This window comes from Mauremys mutica, chromosome 10 (genome assembly GCF_020497125.1).
Source record: "Mauremys mutica isolate MM-2020 ecotype Southern chromosome 10, ASM2049712v1, whole genome shotgun sequence".
NCBI classification, from domain to species: Eukaryota; Metazoa; Chordata; order Testudines; family Geoemydidae; genus Mauremys; species Mauremys mutica.
The window spans coordinates 64,631,601-64,656,087 of record NC_059081.1 but is presented as its reverse complement, the minus strand read 5'-3'; the positions used below and the strand labels follow the sequence as shown (position 1 = coordinate 64,656,087).

At 44.8% G+C, this 24,487-nt stretch overlaps 1 protein-coding gene across 1 annotated transcript in view; it reads right to left on the bottom strand.

The window, feature by feature from the left end:
• The window catches only part of CPS1 (carbamoyl-phosphate synthase 1), a 128,850-nt gene that overhangs the window by 6,456 nt on the left and 97,907 nt on the right, over positions 1–24,487 (bottom strand). The window contains exons 26-34 of the mRNA XM_045031898.1: positions 23,270–23,464; positions 22,411–22,478; positions 19,933–20,008; positions 14,807–14,884; positions 13,705–13,812; positions 12,153–12,242; positions 9,536–9,706; positions 7,207–7,281; positions 4,099–4,197 (exon numbers count right to left, since the gene is read on the bottom strand). Coding sequence (XP_044887833.1) covers positions 4,099–4,197; positions 7,207–7,281; positions 9,536–9,706; positions 12,153–12,242; positions 13,705–13,812; positions 14,807–14,884; positions 19,933–20,008; positions 22,411–22,478; positions 23,270–23,464 — 960 coding nt within the window. The remainder of the gene's footprint in view (positions 1–4,098; positions 4,198–7,206; positions 7,282–9,535; positions 9,707–12,152; positions 12,243–13,704; positions 13,813–14,806; positions 14,885–19,932; positions 20,009–22,410; positions 22,479–23,269; positions 23,465–24,487) is intronic.

Here is a 24,487-nt window from a genome sequence, read left to right as displayed (position 1 = left end):
AAGTAATGCCGCTTTGCTATTTTTAAGGTGGCTACTCCATTAGCAGCCCTTAGGAACGGACATTGTCTAGTGGCCTCTCTAAAAGGGCTGCCAGAACTAGAAAGAGATACTAAGACGAAGCAATTGAAATCTCTCAAAGATGCTGTGTGTCATTAATTACAAATCTTTGGTTCCATTTACAATGTTTGGTCAAGAACTTAGCTGAGCATTTGAGCCTTTAGTGGGAACAATATATGCCAGAAGGATACAACTTTGAGGAAAATTAAAGATATCCCTTTTAATTCTGGTTTTGTTTCTCCATTCTATGAGGGATGTGCTCTCCTCATCTCTGGATAGTTAATACAAATGAGACAAAGCTGTATTAGAGTGAAGAAACTCAATATGCTAAGCAAGGGTCCCCTAGTCCCATTCAGGGAAGCTAACTTTTCCACCATTTTGGCTTCTTTTTTCTACCTTTTATACTCTGATGGCTCTGCGGGACCTAAAAGTCCAGCCTGGAAAGCAAATGAAGCAGTTAATCACTGAGCACTGAAATGTCCAAAAGGGAATGTTTATGTGCAACTCAGCTGGCCTAACATCCCTTGCAGATCAAATGTACCACCTGTGTAATAGTGTAATGAACCGGTGATTGTCCCAGTATATCAGTGCCCTCTCCGGGATGGAATCAGCTGCTCAACTGAGTGCATCACAACAGCTAAGAGAGATCATCCTGTCGTTCAAGAGCCAAGGGCCTGTGCTTTGGGAACCCTACCCTGCTATGAAGTTCTGAATGATCATGGTGTGTATCACAGAGAAGTGTATCACACCACACTTGTTCAGTTTGTTTCTGAATCTCTATTTTCTACATGAGCATACACTGCCACCGTGTCAGTTTGAGTTATCTGTTCTAATGTATGTGAATGAAATAAGAATAGCATTTCCTACTGTTATAAACCATCTCCACCCTCTCATGGCTCATTATTTACAGAGACGGGGGTTCCTTTTTTCCTGACTGTTCATAATGATGTCTGCTCATGCCACTATACTTCATACATATATATAGTTCTGGTTGTTTCAAACACACATCACTTTGCTGTTTAGTTATCTAAGAAACACGCTGTTCCAAAGCACCGGGAGAAGGCTGTATTCCCCTGATTTGTTGTTCTCTTTTCCAACTGCACAATACTCAGAGAAAAGGACAGCACTTTGTGTGCTCTTTAAAGTTTGTTTGGGTTTTTTTTTTCTTTTTTCGAAAGACCTTTGTCCCAAGCACCATTTGGCTCAGATTAACAGGTGCTGGTGTAGACGTGACATCAATCCTTTATATAACTCAAATCACTGCTCGGCCCCTATTTCCCCTGGAGCACTGGCACTAGGCACATAGGCTCAAATTTTATACATCAGTGCTTTCCAGAGCTGGTATTTCAAAATGTTACCCCTACAATGATTAGCTGTGAAGATACCAACTACAGGGCATGCTCTCCATAGGAAGAGCCCAGGGTCTGACATTAAACTATCTCTGGATGTCAAGCAAGCACTTTTATGCATGTTTGTAGTAATTAGCAGCTGTGGTTTAAATCCATTTATCATTCTGATGAGTCTAAGAAGGAGGTTGGGCTCGATGCCGCGTTCTCACTAGTGCAGTTGATTTACATGTTGCTTTGTTATCAGTCATCTCCTAGGCACCCTCCACTGGCAGAAGAAAAGACTTTCCCCTACAACCCTTTCAAACTCCCCAAGGACTCACTTCTACCATTGAACCTTGGGGTCCAATTCACTTTTACTGGGATAGTGTCTGTAATAATCACCTACTGGCTGGAGAACCAGTGTTGTTTTAATTATTTTTTTATTGACTTTGTGCAACCATGTAGGATGCAAGATTATTACAAGCACAGCAGGGGTATGGCACAGGGCCATCAATTGTTTTTATGAGACCCTAGAAATTTTCCAGTCTCGGATGATGTGATTGATCATCGGTGGGACATACAAGACCTTGAGGAGATTTATGAGCATATCTGACTTCAGTAGCTCCTGCAGATGGTAATTACCCCAATGTAGAGAAACTGTACTTGTTTGTTTTTTTCCTGGCTACCTTTTTTTATCCTGAGATGCATATTCTCATTACAGATCCAGAACTGTAAACGGACCAGAGCAAATATCTCCCTAGCTCCCTCTGCAAAAGCCCTTGCACTGAAAGACTTCCCCAATGACACTATTTAAACTTGCTGCCACTTACAGTGACTTTGAGAGAATGCTAACAGTAAGGGGTGCATCCATGGATTATGGGCCCAAAGTGGAAAAGAGCCAGTAGACCCAGAAAAGGTTGATCTGAGATTCCACGAGGGGGCCCTACAGGCAGAGAACGCCTGTATAAGATGGTTTGGGTTAAGAAATAAGTAGAAGTTAGGTTTGGGGCTTAAGTTAGCCTACGTGTAGAGGAGTGTGGGAAAGCGATAAGTTGGAAACAGAGTGTTATGGGAAGTAAGAGTTAGCAAGGACATAACCCAGGGTTATGTTACCTTTATGGTTGGTTACATACCTTGGTCACAGCTGGTCTGAGCAAGGTTTTAATGAGTGTTTTTGAGAACTGGAAAGTTTTATTAAAATGCTATCTATACTGATAGTATGGGAAGGACAGTGGTGCAGATGTTAATTTAAATAATGTGTAACATCAAGAGCCAATAAGAAGGTGGAGGACATCTAATTTTGGTAAAGGGCTGGTTAATGTTAATTAGCATTATGATGGAGTATAAAAGGAGTAGTTTGGCTAAATTGCAACAGAGCTCCAATTAACATCCAAAGGTACTGTTAGGTTCCAGGGTGATACGGCTTACTTTACTCTGTTAGCAGTGGACTAATCACCCATTGGTACATCACTTCATCTTTGCCTGTGAGTATAACAGTAGCATTTGTGTAAGTAGTAACTGCACGCCTGTTTGCTTAATTGATCATTTTGCTTTTGCATGAAGTTTGGTTGTATCGTTCCAAGTGTCACCTACTGGTCCTCTACTAAATACATCTTCTGTAACCAACCTAGAGGCTTGGACCTGAAAACTAAGTTGGGTTTTATTGCACCTTTATCTTTTAACAGCGTAGTATTAATTGGGAGTATTTCAACATCAGGGTTACAGGGAGCACAAAGGAGCAGGACAGGGAGCATCTCAGCACTGCTTTGTCTTGATCCCACTCCCGTTTCACAGCTTCCTCCTGTAGGTGCCCAGTGCTGCATGCTTCCAGCTGGCTGACAGCAGCAGCACCATGAGGCAGAGTGCTGGCTGCAGACCCCAGCAGGCAGGAGAGGAAGTAGCCATGCATACTGATCTCCGACCCTACCAGCTAATTGGTGCCACTCTTTCACTCCTATTGGGCAGCCGAGAGAGCAGACCTTAACCTGAGGAGATTCCTGCCCCTCACATATACTGAACTGTAATATACTTTGCAAAAATAACACATCTTTCATCCTAGAAGACTGCTACAGCTCTGCCTGGCCATGCAATCTTAGTGGAGATGGAGGGACAGAGATGGCCATTTTCTGTACAGATTATTAAGTGTGCAGGTTAGCAGAGTTCCACTTTATGGGCTTTTGCAGCAGTGAGTCTGTGATCTGACAGAAAGCTCAGGCCTCAGGATCAGAGAGAAATGCATGAGAGTCACGAGCACTTTGTGGGGATGGGGGCAGATTTTGATTTCTTGTTGGGGGTGGATTTTTGGTTAGATATGATCTGGGCTTCATCCACCACAGTGAGGCAACTCAGACCCGTCTCCGCCCTGGTCTCCCAGTGCAAAGGTCCATGGTCTCAACTCTGCCCATAGATATACCCCCCCTACAGCTCCCATGAAAGCCAATGGACGCTATGTGAGCATAGGTGAGGGAGAGATCGGGCCCACTGTGTGGAATCTAGTAAAAATCCTCCTCTAGCATGAGAGTACACAGTTTTACTGCTCATTCTCGCTAAATACTCACACACCACTGTCTGTTGTGGCTGCAGAAAGACCCTCATGCAGAGAGCTTCCATATAAAGCCAACATAAATAAGTGAATGGAAAGCGAAGTGCCAGTTACCCTGTCTCCATATCGTCTGCCCTTTTTTGCTCTGATTTGCAAACTCTTGGTGCTCACCTGGATTCCAACCAGAATTCCCTTCTGTGGAAACTTAAATCCTGTGGAGAGCATTGCCTTCAGGAAGGCAGAATGGATGCTCTCCCCGAAGCAAGCAACCTGGGAGGGAAGAACAAGGCAGAGGAGTGAGAAACAAACAACAGCTAAAAAACCATTGTGCAACATTTTGTTTAAGACGTGCTCGTTTCCCCTTTCTGTAGCACCAGGCTTGACTTCTCTTGTGCCAACAGAGTAAAAGCAGATCAGCACAGATGAATCTTACGTTTTTAATTAAGCAATAATGAAGGACTAAGCAATGCTTTACTCTCAAGCAGCACACCATGGAGCAACATAAATGGATTCTGCTCTGAGTTATTTGGACACCAAAACACAGCATCTGGTTCACAGTATGTGAGCTTGTAACAAAATGTTTAATATGACTTAATGCTTAAATAACAGTGAATATTAGACATGCAACTGTGCGCCTGTGCATGAATGCAAAGTTTGCAGCAGGAAACAGAAGTTCTTCGAGATAGGTGGTCCCTATCTGTATTCCACACATGGGTGTACATGCATGCCTGAGTCCAGAAATTCTAATAAGCCGTCAGCAGTGTCCACTGGCCCACATATCCACAGTGGGTCTCTTCATGCTCCCGACCAAGGACATAAGAGGCAGTGAGGGTTGATGCCTCTCCAGTTCCTATTCTTACCGTGGATTCAACAGGATCCATAGCAGAGTGGATAAGGGCAGGTGGTGGACTACAGATAGAGACCACACGTCTCAAAGAACCTCCTTTTCCAGGTAAGCAACCTCCATTTCTTCTTTGAGAGCTGGTCCCTATGTGTATTCCACACGTGGGTGACTGACAAGCAGTACTCAGACTGGAGTGGGGTGTGAGGAAGCCGGCAGCATAGATGATTGCAATACTACAGTTCCCACTGCTGCATCTGCAGCAGAGGCCTGAATTAGTGTGAATGTCTTGCAAACGTGTGGCTGCTCTGCATAAGTCTAGTATTGGAACGTCCTGCAGGGATGCTGGAGAGGCAGCTTGTGCACTCATGGAGTGTGCTGTGACTCCATCAGAAAGAGGCATGCCTGCTAACCTGTAGCACTCAGGAATCCACTGAGCGATTCTCTGAGAGGATATGGCTTGAGCTCATGATCTTTCTGCTATGGCAAAAAAAAGTCTTGGTAATTTTCTGATAGGTTTGGTCCTTTGCAGACAGAATATCAGGGACATCCCTCTGACATCGAGGGAATGAAGTCTTGGCTCTTCGGCAGAAGCACGGAGTTTTGGGAAAAGGACAGGTAAGTGGATACTTTGGTTGACGTGGAATTCAGAAGTAACCTTGGGGAGGAACTTAGGATGGAGCCAAAGGGATTCCTTTTCCCTGTGAAAAACCGTATAAAGAGGGTCTGCCATGAGGGCTCCCAACTCACTCACCCTCCCAGCTGAAGTGATAGCAACTAAAAATGCAACTTTCATGGACAGGTGGGACATGGAGCATGTCATCAAGGGAATGGACGGTGGTCTGGTGAGTGTTGACAGTACAAGACTGAGGTCCTATTGAGCTATAGGTTTGACCACTGGACAGTACCGATATTGAGTCCAGAACCATGTTCCTAGATGGAACCAGCGGATGATAGTCCTTGTGTTTTGGAGCTGGAGTCACCATTGGAACCAGTAGATCTTTCTTCTTGCACATTTTACCCTCCAACCTGGGGGTTTTCAGTGGTACCGGTCCTTTAGGACCTGTGAGCGAGGGGCTCACCCAACCTTGGTGGGTTTGGGAAGGGATTGCATCTCTTGTGGACACTCCTGAACAGGGACCTGATACTTTAAGCAAAATATGGCCTGGGCCTTCACCGGGGCACTTGGTGGACTGAAGCCCAACACACGTCACATGTGTGTTAAAATGTCTTTGTAGCATAACTGAGCATTTTACCAGTAGAAAGTTATTATCCTTATTACATATGTAAGAAAGACCTTCATAACGATCATGTTTCATGGCATTTATGAATATGGATCTTTCCAACTCGTAAAAATTAATAATCCCTCCTTTATGACTAAAATATTCTCTACCTCCATCTAAAGCTCAAGAAAAGTAATTCTCACTCCTTGGCTACATTTCCGTTCTTTTCTCCCCTTCTCCCCCACCCCCATGGAGTCAATTCCCTTCTGAAAGTAGGAAGTACACGTTTGTGTTTTTTTCTGTCCATTAATTACAATGAAAGCAAATCAGCTGCTGTACGGATTTCACACGTAATATGAAGAGCAGGCTAAAACAGTACCAGAGAGAAGCAGGAAACATTAGGTTATTTCAATCCTACATGTAGGCCTGACTCTTATTTATAATAAGATTCCTTTACATGACTCTGACAGTGGGCTTTGTTCCTATTATTGCCTATGTCAGCACGTGTTCACTAGAATGGGTTTCAGAAATTCATCGGAAAGTCATAACGTGTCCACAGCAAGGTTGGAAAAGACAGCCAAACCTCGACAGTCGTGCCTGGAGTTAATACTTCAACTGCTACACTTTATTCACACTGGCTCTCTCTCTCATTTTGCTCCCTGGCACACATCTCGCTGGTTACCAGGCAACCATAAAAATCTCACCACAAATATTTGTTGCCAGTAAGTAACCTGTACATTCTGAGACCAAAAACTCATGACCTGGAGTGCCATTCTGACGTGCACTGATTGGGATTCTGAAGGTTGTATATACATGTCTGTCAGGAATTAGGCGATTCATAAAATGTACTGACATGCTGAGAACTTTCCAGAACCTGACAGCTCGCTTTGAGAAACACATTTCATGCTTTCATTGAATCCCTCGCTGACTGATGGAATTGAGGTACAGGTGAAGAGGGACATCCAGTGGCCAAATAAATTTCATTCTTCAGGGGAATGCCCTTGTGGGTTTTTTCTAGAGACAAGGCAGTCTCTAGTCTGTGTGTTGGGGGAAGGAAAGATGCCCTAATTTTAAATTTTTTTAAAGACTTTTAAAGACTTTTTAAAGACTTTGGTTCTTTTCAATTCAGCATACAGATTCCATCCGGATACTTGCACTTATAAGATCATTAACAGTATCTGTTAAAGAAAGCTTAGTAAAAAATGTGAACAGTACCTCCCCAGTGGAAGCCATCTCACATCGGAGAATAGGGTCAGCATCTCTCAGTCGGGGCCAGGAGAACATTGGAGCCTGGCAAAAGGAAGGAAAAGAATATAAGGGAGAGGGAGTATTAAATGAATTAGAATTCAGGTGTATAGATTACGGAAGTGAGAGATATACAGGTCCAGGTTATGTACAAGGTGCATAAGTGTAAGAGAAGCATTGGTTTAGGTTGATGACCAGAAAGAATACTAGGCAAATGGATTTCAAGTATCCCTAGAGCCTTGGTCACAGAATGGGATAAATGTTCATGGATTTGACCAGCAAAATGCCCCTGTGAGTAACCCGAGGCAGGATTTCTAATAAGTTGTGGTACACTGTGATTTTTAAGAGGTTATTTAACACAGAAAGGCTGTTGGATGTCTGATTCCTGAAAGAGACAGATGTGCTGCTGTCTGAGACACACTAAGTGGCACTGGTCAGATATTTTTGCAACGGGGCGTTTTTCTGTTTCATTCAAATAAAGACTTTCCGTGGGATTGTGTCAATTTAGACTAAACTTTCCATGGAAAGCTGCCTTGATTCCTGCCCGCTCACTCAGCTGCCTCCCTGGGCTCCCTGGCTCCGGGCTCCTCAGCACCCAATTGGGCTCTTCTGGGCTTCCAGCTTCCCTGGCTTCACAGCAGCTTGCCTGGGTGTCCAACCCGAGCAGCCAGTTCCAGACACTGGGAAGTCCAAAGAACCACCTGTCCAGAGAGTTGGACAGCCGAAGCAGCTGGCTCCCTGGCAGGGAGCACTCTGGACTGCTTAGCTCCCCTGCCAGCTAGCATCCTGGACTGCTGAATATAGCTTTTATATTGCTCTTACATATATAACTTATATAGCTTATGTAGCTCTTATAGCTGTGCTGACTCTGCAGTGAAACACAGCAAAAATATATGTCAGTCACCCAAATCAAGAAGCTATGGCTCTGAATACATCAGGGAGCAGATCTACTGAGAAAGAAGGTAACATTTTTAGTCTTTTTTCAGAGCTTTTAAGAGCAGTTTAAGAAGCAAAATCCCATTTTCATGCAAATGTTCCTAGAAATAAAAATGTGGCAGAGGCATACGGAAAATACAGGTGTGTATGAGGAGGATTGTGTCTCTATAGAATATTTTTCGAAGTTCAAAATGTTTCTATCTATTAGCAAATCTTTAAATTTAACAGCACCAAACGAGCACAGCACATCAGCAATGCAAGAGCTTCCCAGTGAAATCTCCAGGACCAAATCTGGGAGAGCTCCTGAAAGAGATGTAACCCTGGATAGTTTCATTAACAACACTGCAGGATCCATGGGATAAACTAGTAAAACCCCAAATCATTAATTTCAGAAAACTTGACCACAGATATAAAACAAAATGTGAAGCTTCTTCATGGTACGGCAATTTGGTGGCTACTTGCCTAATCTAAGTCAGCCATTGACCTCTGTTATATTCTAGTAGGATAGTGCAGTTTGTTTTGGACATTAGATTAGTAGAAGGAAGTTGCATTCACACCCTGTATATCTAAGTATATACAAGATATACTCTCAATAAATGTAAAGTCTTGCTAACAGTTCTGAACATTCTGAACTTTGAAAAATATTCTGTTTAGACACATTTCTACTTATACATCCAGCAGATTGTCTGCACTTCTCTTCCACATTATACTAGAATTTTTTTTCTTGACGTGTGCTGAAAATGTCTAGAGTACCTATCATTTAGGTATGTGTACAGGCATAGACTTAAGTATGGTGAAATCTTGGCCCCATTTAAGTCAAGGAGAGTTTTGCCATTGACTTCAATGGGGCCAGGATTTCACCCATAGTGTATTAGTCATATTTTCAAATGGAGACGCCCCTCGCCTTTTATTTTAAACAGACAAAACTCCATTCCTAAATCCTTGAGCATGCAATTTTGGGACACTGAGAACGTAGATTTGTGCACACTCATCAGACAGCACTAGCAAGAGGTTTAAACTTGGGCTATACAATTTTGGATATTCACATTTAGAGCCCAGGTTGAAGCTAATTTGAAAGATGGCTCATGACAGTCAAACCTCACAAATGTCTATGAGACCACTGTGTCAATGAATAACATTTTCTTGGATTCTTCTCATACTGTATAATTCCCACCCACCACCATTGTTGTAATAAAAGATTGAAAAGATCTATTGCATTCCCATCTCCTTTCCCAGGCAGGATTGTTTCCTATTAATTTAAAGGTAGTGAAGGGATGGGATCTTAATATCAATCCTATTAACAGGAGCCTCCCATGGAATTTCTCTGCTGCTTCCTTCATCCCATTGTTTTTTAAAGCCATACCTTAATCCCGACATATTCAGAAGGGATAATGGGCCGTTCCAGTGTAGGCAGGGATGACTCATCGATCTTTTCTCCAATCATCACCTTTGTGGCCACATCAATGAAGTCCACGCCAATAGTCTTGGACACAAAAGGGAAGGAGCGTGAAGCCCGCAGGTTGCACTCTATCACCTGAGGAGGTAAAGAGTAGATACTTCAGTGCCACAGATTTGTTAAGCAAAGAGATAAAGCCCCTCCTTGGAATACTAATTCGCAAGTGTAAGCATGCTCTGGAGGTTTCTGGAAGCTAGTCTCTAGTGTTGCTGGGGTAGCATTCACAGTAGCTGGTGAGAAATCTCTCCAGATTCCCATCTAGGAGGCACACGTGGGCATAGGAATTGTGGTCAAAGATTCCGAGTATTGGGAGCACACTTAATATGTCTTAAAGGAGCCTGATTTTCAGAGGGTGGGTACTCAGCACTGTCCAGTTGGACACCCAAGAATGGAGGCACCCAAAATCCCTAGTCACCTTTGAAAATTTGCCTTGTATTCTCCACACTGTAGCCTTGGTTTCAACTACATAAGTGCCCAGACTAGAGCTGGGGAAAGAGAGGAATCACCATTTGCTAGTTACAAACACTAAAGCCCATTTTGCACTTTCTATGGTCACACAGTCCTTCTTTTGCGAGTGAAGGTGCGTTCAGGTAAGCATCTGGGAAAACAAACATCTGGTCCCTTATCTGGAATTTGTTTAGTGACAAAATCTAAGAACAAAGATGGGCCGTGCCCATCACAGAATCTCACATGGGGTTTGAGGGTAGAGGAGGAATCAGGGTACATGAGAGACGGCGAGAATGAACTGGGGCAAGAAAGGAAGAGAAAAGATGGGTGGAAAAGAGAAGGAGATCACAAGAGAAGAGGTATGAGCATAAGGGTAGACAGGGCAGGGAAGATCCACTCCCCAATTGGTAGTTCAACCAGATCTTGTGCAGACCAACTACACTCTAATCTAGTAAAATCTCCCATGCTATGCCACAGCTCCCAGCTGCCCTTCCAGTCACAAGCCTCCCCCTTTCATACATGGCCAGTACTCGACTTTCCCCATTAGTGACAGCAAGCAAAGCACTCATTAATGATGGTCACAAAAGGTCAGACATTTGCACTACATCTGTTAATAATAGCTAGTAATACCACGCTATTTAAAGATAACCTTTTAGTGGCCCACAAACTTGTTTCGTCCCTTTCACATCCACTCATATTGTCCTTGTAGCTTTTTAGCATGCTGCCCAGAAAGATCCGGACTACCGAAAGATCAGTGGGTGTAGGATAAAGTCAAGATTACGCTCAGTTGATAAGATGAGGCATGAGTCACATTCCTATAAATCACATTTGGAAATGATCCTTTTGGGTAGGATTTGAGCAGTCTCACACTAACATTTGCTGACAGACAGCAATTTCACAGCTTCACCCGCAAACTGCAACACCGTGAAGGCAGATGGAGCTCTGTAGTCTCACTGGAAAACCCAGGAGGTGGGAAGGCACAAGTCCGCCTACTTCTAAAGGCCTGAAGCTCTGTAGTGGGGCGGTTTCCCCAATTCCCTGAGAATTTAGGCTGCAGCAGACCAGTGGGCCTGCGCAGACAGACAGCCAATAAGAAAAGGGATTATTGGGAGCCAATCAGGGCCCAGATTGGAGGCAGCCAGTCAGGGCCAGGCTCAGCCCTATAAAAAGGCTGCTCAAGGAGGGAGCCGGCAGTCTGTCCCAGGCCTTTGATAGGGGAAGGTCTGTCTCCAGAGCTGGGAGACTAGTACCTGGGACATCGCAGTGCTGGGCAGGCCCAGGGGAGCAGAAGAGAACTCTAGCCCGGTGTCTGCCAGGCTGCAGGCCCTGAGGGGAAGGGCCTACCTGGTGTGAGGGGCTGAAGGGGAAGCGGCCCAGGGACATGGACAGATGTAGGGAGAGAAGGAGGGCAGGATGGCTGCCACTAGAGAGTCCCTGGGTTGGACCCAGAGTAGGGGTGGGCCTGGGTCCCCCCCTTCCCCCTTGTCTTACACCTGGCTGACAGGAGTCACTGTCTAGGGCTGCACCAACCCCCTGCCAAGAGGGGTGTGACTTTCGGGGTGCAGTTGCCCACATTGGCCGGGGTGCAGAGAGACAGCTGATTGACACGCACACACACACCCCGGAATGGGGTGAGGATGGACTAAGGGGCACTGCCAGAGGGCAGTGGCTCGAAGAGGACACCGCAAGCTGGGAGCAACGCGAGTCCACACGCTAACCGAGGGCGAGACGACAGACGGGACACCACCAGGAGGGGGCGCTCCACTGGACTGAGCTAATTCCTGGAGTCACCAGTGGGAGGTACCACGGTGGTGAGTCCCAATCCTGTCACAAGCTCTTTTCTCACACCGTACCACAGAGTGCTTTACAAAGCAGTGAGTGACATATCAATGGCACAGAGAGCCGTACACAGTCAAACGAGGCAGGTATTATGTGCACAGCTCCACCTTGTGCACTACAGCATGCTGCTGCAATTGGCTCAGCCCCTCTGCTTTGGGGTGAGCAGAGAGAGGCTGGTTGGACACAAACTGAAACTGCTTTGAATATTCTCCTCCTAACCAGCGGTGGGAGTTCTTACCAAGACATCGTTTCCTCTGACCAGGAACTGAACGTTGAATGGGCCAGAGATGGAAAAGGCACGTGCAATCTTTTTGGTGATAATTTTCACCTACAAAAAAATAGGCAGCATAATGTTATTTATTACAAACAGTTCAGCTCAAATGTGGCTTTCCTAACACTTTGAATTATCTCATTACTCGACCATATCCTCTTTTCCATCATCCTCACAACCAGTAACATCTTTTGGAGATTATTTCTGTCCTATTTGCCTGAGGAATCCAGAGCCAGAATGTCCACTCCAGGTGATGGGAATGAAAATGGAGTCTCCCACATTTAATCTCTACATCAGAAGTTGGCAACCTTTCAGACGTGGTGTGCGCCGAGTCTTATTTATTCACTTTAATTTCAGGTTTTGCATGCCGGTAATACATTTTAATGTTTTTAGGTCTCTCTATAAGTCTATATATTATATAACTAAACTAGTATTGTATTGTAAAATAAACAAGATTTTCAAAATGTTTAAGCTTCATTTAAAATTAAATTAAAATGTTGATCAGGACTCAGGCAGGGGTCGGGAAGGGGTGGGGCTGCGGGGCTCAGGGCAGAGGGCTGGGTGGGTGTGGGGGGGGTCAGGGCAGGGCAGGGGGCTGGAGGGGATATGCCCATATTCCACCTACCCACTCTTCCCCAAGGCCCTGCCCCCCCTTCTTCTCTGCCTCTGCCGGGAGCAGCGAGCATGCTGACTCTGCTCCTTCCCGACCCCCTCCCTCGCAAGGGCCATCAGCTGATCGGACCACAGGGAGGGAGGGACGGAGAGGCAGAGGAGGGGCAGGAACCCAGCACACTGCGGGAAGAGGCAGGGGAGCCGGCAGGACGAAGCTTCTGCCCCCTGCCCCCCCCCCGGGGGGGGAGTGGGGGGAACGGAGGGTGGAGAAGAGCGGGCCGGGCCGGGCCGGGCCGGATTTTTAATGGCACGCTGCTGCCTGCCGAGACTCCTGTCAGGACTCCGGCAGGCAGCAGCGTGTCATTAAAAATCAGCTCGTGTGCCATCTTTGGCACGCGAGTCATAGGTTGCTGACCCCTGCTCTACATCTTGGATGCTGACTCTGCGAACGTTACACCCTACAGCGTTGGAAGGGGTGTTTCACATTTCTTATCAACTGAAGATAACTACCCATGTTATATTGGGTTTCAACTAAGTGGGTATTTTACAGTTTGAAAGAAGTGCTTTGCCCTGAGGTTTTCCCAAAAGCCATTTGGCAATATACTTGTGTCATCACAGATCAACAGTATCTATACCAATAGTACACGGGAATAAACTGGTAAAGGAGCCACCATCTCATGTCCTAGCCTAATACACAATGTCCCACAAGTTTAATACAGGGGTTTATATACCTTAGCTCCATATTATGGACCTTTTTGAGGAGCAAGTTTCTGGACATTTTTTTTAATTTAAATTCCATTACTTGTTTAAATGTTCCTGAACATATAAGTATCTTCTAAGGAAGAGGAAATGTGATTCTGGGTCTTTACTTTCTGATCTGCCTATTCAATGTTAGTGAAACACTCACTTTCTCCAAGGCTCCTTGGCTAATAGTCTGCGTGGGCAACATCAGGGTGGCATCTCCAGAGTGAACTCCCGCATCCTCCACATGCTCAGAGATAGCATGTGAGACGACCTGTGCAAAGAAAAAGAGTCATTGATCATCCTGTCTAACATGCCCAGCTACATACTCACCTCCAGGTCCTCTACAAAGAGTCCTGAATAAGCCCATGGGGAGAGATTAAAAGAGATGGGGAAACAAAACAAAAATGGAATTTTCCAGGACTAGTGGATGAAAATATGGTCATTACTAACTTCTGTACTGTAGCACTGCAAGCTGCAGCAACGTTAATTAAAAGCAAATCTCCTGCTTCAGGATATCATCTGGTTGTCTGTGTGGTCCGGTGGAGGCAATTCCCTCCTACCCCTCCCCATGTGCATCATTTCTACACAGGGGTGGCTGTGTCATGGATTTGTTTCACTTCCTTCTGAAGCAGCATGTATTGATCATTGCTGGAGGGAGGATAATGGACTTAATGGACCAATGGTCTGATCTGTCTCAGTAAATCGTATGTTTCTGTTTTAGGTCCCAATCTAAAGCCCAAAAGAAGTTTGTTTATTGACTCCAGCAGACACTGGATCAGGCTTTGTGAGAAGCACTGTCACTTTTGAATACTGAGTGCCAGACCGAGGGAAATGCTAAAAAAGCTTGTAGAGAAAAGCAAAGGCCTTGAATAGGAAATGTGTGTCATCTAATGCTGGATATATTCACTCTCACTCTTTCACTGTACGAGGAAGACTAAAGGCACAGAGAAAAGGAAGAACAGCAAATCTTAAAACAGAAACTGGAGACAAAAGAACTACCAATGGTAGCCATCTTCGCGAGGCAGAAGAGCAAGAAAATCTCAGGAGACTGGATAGCCATGAAAAAGCAGTTTTGTTTTCAGTTCATCTCTATTCAGCTCAGTTACAAAGCATTTCTATGCACCACTGCACAAAAACCACATCTTCTACCAAGGCGTTAATCAAACCCAGGTGCCTCACACTTTGCATGCCCCAGCTTAAAAACAAAATAAAATAAAACAAAAAATAGGAGAAATTAAATATAAGGAAAAAAACAAAATTCTTACTTTTCCAGCCTTGGCGACAGCATCCATTTCCACCTCTCGGGCTCCCTCGATGAATTTCGTGAGTACAACTGGGTGCTCCTGTCACCAGGACAAGACAGAAAATAAAACTTTTATGTGGAAGCATTTTTGGTCCCGAGGGAGTGATCTGCCTTTTGCCACTGGAAACATCTTGGGTGCACCACACCGTGAGGGAAGTATTAATATCCTCATTTCAGAGGCGAACAAACTGAGGCCCAGAGAGATGAAGAAGCCAGCCTTGCACAGGCTGAGTGTCTCTTGATAAGTGCTGCACAAGAGGTGCAGAGCCCTTAGCAGGATTGGGCCCTGCGTGACTCACCACAGTGAAAGTGGAAGTTTGTGGCAGAAAGAGAAATACAGCCCAGGGATGGAATCCTGACCCAATGAAGTTGTTGGCAACACTCCCATGCAGTACACCCAGGATTTCACCCCCAGGGTCTTGACACCCAAGTCTGTGTCTTAATTACAAGACTAATGTTCCTCTTCTGAGAACGTCATAACCCCCTCCTGGTTTTGGGTTACTGGTCCATAGGATAACTGGGTATCTGCACAACTGAGGACTTTGCACTACTGATTGTTTGCTCACTCAGTTAAGTTACATATTTCAATTAATTCCCATCCCATGGCTGAATCCACTGCACTGCCTAACTCTCAGGTTTCCCCACTGATGATCTGCCACTAAACAGGCTGCCATTACTCATCCATGGCTCTCACCACATCCCCTCGCCCGTATCAGTCACTTTCTTCTTCTTCCTGGCCCCCTCCACCGTCTGGCACACCTGCTCCATATGAGACAGCTCACCCCTTTCCACTGCCTCCCTATCTCTGTTTCCCTGTCTCCTCACATGCACAAAGCCTGGGTCCCACTGCTGACACCACCATCCTCCATGTCACTCCCACACACGAACATGGGTGTCATCTTTGACTCTGCTCTTTCTCTTGCCCACACATCCAAGCTGCTTCTTGCGTCATAGCATTGCCAAGATCTCGATTTTCCTCGCAGTCCACGCAGCAACACGATCGTCTAGGCTGCCACCATCTCTACTCTCAGCCACTATAGCTTCTCCCAGGGGTCCTCAATACCCACTCATCGCCCCTCTCATGTCCATTCAAAAAATGATTATCTCCCCTGCCTGTCACATCACCATGTCATTCCCCTCCCTGCATCCCTTCACTGGCTCCCCCTTCTCTAATGAATTGAATTCAAGTGTCTTGTCCTTACTTTTAAGGCCTTTCACGGCTCTTTCCCTCCTTACCTAGCCATTCTTTCATCCAACTGGTTCATTTCCACAGATCCACTCCTCCCACACTGGACCTCCCATTTCTTCCACAAGCATCTCCACAACTTTCTTCCATGCCACCTGCTACACATACCATCCCCTCCCTGGATCAGTCCATAATCCAACCTGCCCAGCTGAATTTTACTGTGATGATTACGGTAAATTGCCCACTGTTCATGGCTTGGTACACAGGCAGTGGGAAATACTGATAACTATTCTAGTTCTGTGTTTAACCATATCTTATAGACTAGAATCATAGAATATCAGGGTTGGAAGGGACCTCAGGAGATCATCTAGTCCAACCCCCTGCTCAAAGTAGGACCAAACCCCAACTAAATCATCCCAGCCAGGGCTTTGTCAAGCCTGACCTTAAAAACCTCTAAGGATTCCACCACTTCCCTAATAGAATCATTGAAAATAAAATCATACAGAACCATCAAGTGATGCATGCAGCTGGTCTACATAATTAAGTGTTGCTATCAGTGATAGCCTCGTTCTCCAGCTCCCATTTCCTCTTTTTGTTTTCCCACCCTTAGTTTTCCATCAGCAGTTTGGGGCAGGGAGCCTGCAGGACAGATTGGGAGGACAGTCCAGTGGTTAGGATACTAGCCTCGGTCTTGGGAGGAGTGGCTTCAAGTCCCTGCTCTGCTACAGACTTCCTGTCTGACCTTGGGCAAGCCACTTAATTCGCCATCTGTGAAATGGGGATAATAGCATAGCTCTACCTCCCAGGGGTGTTCAGAGGATAAACACCCCTCTGAGGCTGGGAGGGGTTTAGATACGCACCTAAAATAGATTAACAAAAGTCTTTCTAGCTGTCTGTACCCCATGTCTCCTAATGGAGCCTCAATCCCGACGAGAGCCTCTGGTGTTATTGTAAAGTGAAGTGTAAATAATAATAATCCACATCAAGGTGACAGCCCAGCCCAGTGACTTTGCATATAAACAGGACAGGGGTGTGGTAACAGAACAGAGCAAACTGCAGACTACCTAAGGAAGAGCACCCCACACCTGTGCTGCACACACTAACATCGGATCACCTTTTAAGCATAAATCGTACCCTTGGCTTATATTGATAAAGGCACCTCCCCTGTTCCTCCCTAAGCCTGGCTCTTTCCAGCTCCTGATGCAGCATCATTTGGGCCACCTTTATGTCTCAACATTTTCCCTGTCCCACCCACTATTAACTGCCTGTTATTTATCAGAGAATAAAATGCAATAAATGAGATCCTGCGGATGCTCAAAAGGCTCCTCGAGGGGAAAAAATATAGCAGGTCCAAACGCTACAAAATACAATCCCTTATATTTATTGAAGCGAGAGTAAATTCCCAGGAAAGGACAATGCCACCAGCTACAGTGCTTCATAAATTTAAAAGATTGTATCGTGTGCCTTTTGGTCTTGATGTAATTTTTCATCAGCGCTTCTAAGTGTGCACAGGACCTACTTTATTCCAGTTCCTCTCACTGCTTCTGAGGAGGATGGAAGTTTACTCGTAGAACTTTACTGAGACACTAAGTGCCCAATGAGGCTCTTCTATGGAAGAACTGATGCAAGAAGTAAAAACTGCCTGGAAAGTGATGTGGATAAACATCAGAACAGGCTGTGATGCTGGTTGGAAAGGTTTTGTTGGATAGTGTGTGGTAACAGGACAACTCCCGGTGTGTAAAGTCAATCATGTGTGTCCTTGTCTATGCTAGAAAAGCTTTGCTGGTCTAGCTATACCAACAAACCCTTTTCGTGCAGATGCAGCTGATACCATTTCCCTGAATAAACTAAGGCCCTCAGGGATGTTGTTATTCCATTCAAAGTTTCCAGCATAGGGCTAGCCCAAGTCTTTGCAGGATGAGGGCCATAGGGCTCAAACACTGGAGATACATCACAGTAGCCCAACTAGCAGTGACTACAGCAAGTGCCACTGTACCATTTGTGCAGGGACACCTCTCAATCACAACCACAGGGGACTGCATGAGAGCCCCCACCCTTGTCCCCATGAATATGATACAATAAGCACTGCCAAGGTTCTTCACCCCCAAAGGAATCTCCCAAAGGAATCTCTGTGTACTAAGGAGCAGAGCCTCAGCGGGTGCAAAGTATCATAGCTCCATGGATCGTCAAGGAAATTTTGGCTCCTAATTGCCTAAATCTTCTCTTTTGAAAATGAGATTTTGGCTCCTAAACAAGTTAGGGGTTACAAAGCTCAGCACTCCAAATGTCTGAATTCCTTTAAAAAGCTGGGCATTGGGCTCTATTCTCAAAGGTGCTTAGTATGTTGAAAATCTGTCTCCAGCTGTGAGTGCTGGGCCTTAGCTCTTCAGAATAGCTGGTGCTTAATTTCTCATTTCTCTAAAGGAGCTAGTCATATTCACCCTGCTTTGTAAGGTGATCTGAGATCTACGGATGAAAATGTACTAGGTATTCTTATTATTATGTATTATTGTATTGACTTCCCTTCTTCTTTAAAGGTATTATCACCAGCACTATCTTATCACTTGTCTCATCTCACCTTGCTGGAGGCCTAACCCCAACACTCTTAAAAAATATCTAACTTTGTCAAAACGTAATGAGCTTTATCTGTACCAGAATCCTGCATCACTGAAGAGTTACTGCCGTCTTTTTTCACCACCCCCCCCCAGTTATTTGTGATGTAAGTGTTTATTGCATGGCAGGTTTGCTCAGATCAGAGGCCACACATGAAAGAGGAAATAACTCACAGTAACACAGGAAAAGAGTCAGGACCAAACCTAAAGACTGTTAATAGGGCGGACTACCATACAGTGATGAACTTTGGATATTTCACAGGTGTTTAATGTTTCTATCCTTCTCCTTACTCAACCTCCCAAATGTCTATTGTATATTAACACTGATGGTGTCAGGCACGCAGAAACTCAGCAGAACAAATAATTGAGCAGAACAAGCAGAGTTCTTGGATTTTGTTTGCTAGATCCTGCTGTATGCTGCTCTTGGAAATAACTCCCATTTCACTTTTCTGCTCCCTCTAAATTTCACCAACATGAGATCAAACTCTTCCCTGTATTAAAAAAACAATTACCCCAAACTAAATTTTGAAAGCATTTAAAAGGAAAAAAAACAGCTTTCATCTTCTGCATTGTAAGCCCTATGGATCGATGATCCCAAAGGATAAATATATTAAGCAGAGAGCAGCACTTGCCTTGTGCCACAAGAAAAGAATACACAACATGAGATGGGAAGACATTAAATGTCACCATGAAACTTTACAAAGTTTTATGCATTTAAAGGAATGGAGTGAAAAAAAATCAATAGTAGATGAGATGTCAGTTTAAAATCCAAGTTGTGGACAGATGCCAAGTGACAGGATTTAGATATTAAAAAGAAAAAGATAAGATCAAAATTGCAGCCACCTCTCACTAATAACTACCTTGGATGGGTACCAGCCCCAGTATATTATGCTTGACATATGTAACAAAGGCAAACCTCTAATAATGGCTCCTTATGCACCAACCATAAATGGCTATTTGCACTTGACCTTGGTACCCAACCTCCATAAGAGCCAGATCCCTATATACATGGAGTAGCACCGTATTCCATGAGTGGCCTCACGGGCATCAGTGAGGCTGCTGGCAAAGTAAGTTACTATTCAGTCTACAGATGATCAGAATCTGCCCCTTAGGGAAGGGAGCGAAGGGGAAGTGCCATCAACTATGTTTAAATTGCCTTATCCGCAAAGGAGAAAGCAAACAGCTGGGAAGAGGCTGCATGGGAAGAGACAGGGAAGAAGGAAGTAGAAGTGAAATGAGCATAATGAATGAAAAGAGACGGAAAGGCACAGATAGGGCAAAGGCTGATACCTGGGAGACTCTGGTGGCTTCTGCTAAGAACTTCTTCATCTCCTCTTCTGTGAATACCACGTTCATTGCAGACCCGCTGAGAGAAAGGAGATCAAATAAAACGGAACAGGTCAGCTTCCTTTGTGGTTCAAAGCAGCCAAGCAAACTAGACATCAGAGTATTCGCTCTCAGAATACCTGACTCGTACAGCCTATCCAAGCATAGCCCTGATTCAAACCACTTGCTCCCCTTTTGGCTGGAGGAAAGGAGGAGTTGGTCTCCAAAGCGAATCTCTATTGTACTTACCCAACAAGCTGAGTGACCTCAAGAAAACACTGGAGGAAAAACAGTGCTTGAGTGAAGAATCAAAAAAGAAGTGTGATTGTATAGCATAACCCTCCCCAAAGATCCCCTTTCTGAAACAATGTTTTAAAGGGTTGGCAAAACTCTTTTTATGTTCTAGGAGATGCCTATTCAGCAACTGCTTCCCACTCAGGACCAAGCCTCTCTCACCTCAGCTCACCACTAGCTTCTGATCTTTTTCCATGTGTGCATGTTAGCTATGCGTTCACTATCAAAAGGGATACTTCTAAACCGATCGCCTGCCACAATGTCACATGGAGCCCAAATTGCATAGGCTGGTGATGTTTATGACAGCAGGAGTGCACCAAAAATGTGCTGTGCTTTGCTGAGAATTGTTTCGCTATGTCTTTCCCCCAAATGCTTATCAGGGCATGAATACCTTATCTGACAAGCATTTTCTTTGAAATCTCACCATCCATAGTACAGTACAGGGAGGGGGGGCTGGAAGAAAGGAGAAGTTATTCACCTCCCTTTCAAACAATTGTTTAAACTTTGAAGAATTGTAAAGTTATTATGCTTGGGAGTTTTCTATGTTGCACGCTCAGGAATTCTCAGTCTCCCCTTCACTTTAGTGTATAATCCTCAAGGAAGTTTGGAGAAGAGGCATTTTAAGGCTATTTCGTCAAAAAATCCTTATCATTTGAGTTGCAATACTGGCTCTTAAAAGTCTGTCAATTTTACCTAAGATAAATAGATAAAATGACCTCAGTATCTGCAGTATTGTCTTGTTTTCTCCTGTTCTTACTGGGTTAGATCCTCAGCTGCTGTAATTGGGGTAGATTCATAGATTTCAGTGGAATTATTCTGATGTAAACCAGCTGAGGATCTGGCCCACGGTGTATAAGGCAAATACTAAAGTAATCTAAAGGTTAAATATTTTGTTTTCCAAGTCAATTGGCAAATCTTAAGACTCTTGTTTGTATTTAATTGAGCAGCTGAGGAATACAATCAAGGGAGCAGCAATATGTGCCAGTAGATCTTTTCTATATTGAATTCCTCCATGCCTATCTGTTCTACTGTTGCTCTACACTTATATGAGTGGTGTGTGTGTACTGCACGTACTGCAACTACCCTAATGGAAAAGTTCTACTGAATTTAATAGGGATGAAACCAATAGGATATATAGAATTTACTCAAAAACCCAGAGAATTTAACAGAGAATGACATCCTTTCTGTAGGATTTAACCATTCTACAGCATTTACCAGAGAATTCTATCCCAGCAGTAGATAGGATGGTATAAATTCTATACAAAGATCATCCTGTATTAAATTCTAAAGGACACTTCTAAAAGGATACAGTCTACATGAAATCTCATTTTTTTTAATAAAAAGATTTTTTGTTCCATTCAAAGTGAATATTGTGCCCCTTCATCTTGATATTTATCTCTTTTTATTATGAAAAGGAGCCCATCTCCCATTCCATTCAGACTTGCAAATTGTGCCCAGCAAATTACTTCTCTTTTCCTATCCACTCAGGAGTGAAGAAGCTCCTTGCAGCATTCACCTCCAAAGAGTGATCACTCAGAACTTCTATGTGTGCTGACGCAACTTGTTTCAAAGTTTAGCTGTTGGAAACGCTTGGTGTTGTAAAATATCTATTTAGAGACAAGCAGCCGCCAAAATATAGGGACATAAAACACGACCATGCACAAATGAACTTTTGCAAGCAAGAAGCTGCATCCCAGAGGTGCTGATAGTATACAAGGATAGGCTGTCATTTCTGGCAGGATACATGTTCCCTAACCCTAACCCTAATCCTAACCCTTTTCCAGATGCCAAACCACTTCCTTCTCCACCATAAGGATACACCCCACAGAATGCGCCAAAGGATCTCCAGGAATATCAGATGGACTATCACAGATGACTCGTGCTTTTGGCCCCGAGGCATAAAGAAAAGTATTAAAGCAAACAGATGTGTCCTGCCTCTGATCCGTGCCCAAGGGGTTTAGTGTTTTTTTAATCCTTTTGTCATCCTGGCAGGTGCTCTACTTGTTAAGCCTGAAAGCTCTGTGATGTCTGCACTCAGCACAGAGGTTTCTGTCTGTCTCCTGGAATGCTAGCCTACCTCTCACCTTTCTCAAAAAGGATTTGTGGATAGCACATGCAACTTGATTTGCACTGTCAGACAAGCTTTACCTCAAAACGTAAGAAGGTCTCAGCAAACATGGGTAGCCCACAGAGTTTGCAAATTCAACAGCATCTTTCTAAAGGGTTGGAGGGGAAAAAAACATACTGTGAATACTTAAAAAAAAATACCTGCAATGGCAAATAGTAAAAACTCAAATATGAGTCTACAGACTGCATTGAATTGCTGTTCTTTGGTTCTACTTCTCCAGATCTTCTCAATCTAACTCAGATACACCATTGTGAGAAAATCTGATTGCATCCCACAGTAGGCTGTGAAGAAGCCATCCAGATAAACTACAGGGCTGGATCCTCTGCTCTGCTTTGGATTCTTCACGTTGCTCCAGCAATGCAGCAATCCTCAAATGCATTAGAGCTGCCATAGCATCTGCTATGTCACCCCTCAAGCTCTCAGTGAAGAAAGTTTGTCCAGGGAAAAGGGGCATTGTTGAGAAGTCCCTATTCCCTGGCAATCCTCAGTTGCTTTAACAACATTTTCCAGGTGCATAGACAGCTCAGGGTAAGTCAGAGCAGCCCTGTGGTTGTTCTAATTTCTGCCAGGGAGTTGACCCTGGCCTCAGGATCAGGGACATATAAAGGTGGTTTAAAGTCACCTTCCCCCCTCATCTCCAACAACATCCTCCCATTCTCCATGGGGCACTGCTTGGCCAGACCAGGGCTGCAGTATAAGAATTCATCCAACAGCACACAGAAAGTGGGAATGAAGCAGTTTACAAATGCTGGTTGTAGGGTGCTTACTGAACCCAGAAGCAATGCCCGCTAAAGCACTCAAAAGGAACCTGTAAGCTATGCCAATCGAGGAAAATGTCCTAAAAAACCCATTCCTTGCATGCTCCCCACCCCAACATACCAAAGTGCTAACTGCCTTCCAGGGTGCCTGAGCCACATTCAGCTCATCCAGAACAGCTGAGAATACGGAGCGGTCTTCTGCTCGGTCAATCTGCATAGGGTTAGTGCCCATGATCTTAACTCCGTTCTTGTACAATGGCACTGCCAGGTTATTGGGGATTTGCCCTCCAACAGAGATAATGCAGCCAGCACATTCCTGAGGGCAGAGAGAGGAAAAGGGTTGTCAGAGATAAAGCCATTTAACCATTTGTTACCTGTTGTTGATATTTAAGGTCCATTAAGAGGCTACTTTACAATCTGCCCTGCGCAAGGGGCTGCGCATATCTGGGCTGATCCGGGAGCACCTCAGTAAGCAGACTACAATTCGGAGTGCCTCTTCCCTAAGAAAAAAGGCATGTTCTTACCTCGTGTTCACCAACAGGTGGTCACTAGCATGAATTCAAATCCCAGTGAAGACAAGGCGGTTTGTAGCTTTCATATGTTTTAGCAGGTCAAGGCAAAGACTACGGTGGAGCTGAGGGGTTAACTCAACCTGCTCACTCATTGTAAAACTACAAACTGCCTTAACTTCACTAGGATTTAACCTCATGTTAGTTACCATGTCTTAGCTAACGGGAGAGAAGAACATGCCATTTTTCCTCATGAAGACAAGCACAGAGTCACAGTCTACTCTGAGCTTCCTCCCTGCTCTGGGGAAGAAGTAAACTGCATCACCCCTAGACCTGGCACATTTTATATAATAAGAACATAAGAACGGCCATACTAGGTCAGACTAAAGGTCCATGTACCCCCGTACCCTGTCTTCCGACAACGGCCAGAGCCAGAAGCTTCAGAGGGAATGACCTGTACAGGGCAATTATCAGGTGATACATCCAGGGCTGGCTCCAGGCACCAGCATAGCAAGCAGGTGCCTGGGGTGGCCAATGAAGAGAGGGGCAGCACATGTGGTCGTTCGGTGGCAACTCGGTGGCGGGGTCGTCACTCCGTCTCGGAGCGAAGGACCTGCCGCCAAACTGCCACTGTAGACGAAGCGTCGGTAGAGCTGCCGCCTATCGCGAACGCGGCTTTTTTTTTGCTGCTTGGGGCGGCAAAAGTGCTAGAGCCGGCCCTGGATACATCCCCGGTCATCCAGTCCCAGTTTCTGGCAGTCAGAGGCTTAGGGACACCCAGAGCATGGGGTTGTGTCCCTGAGCATCAGAGCTAATAGCCATTGATGGAC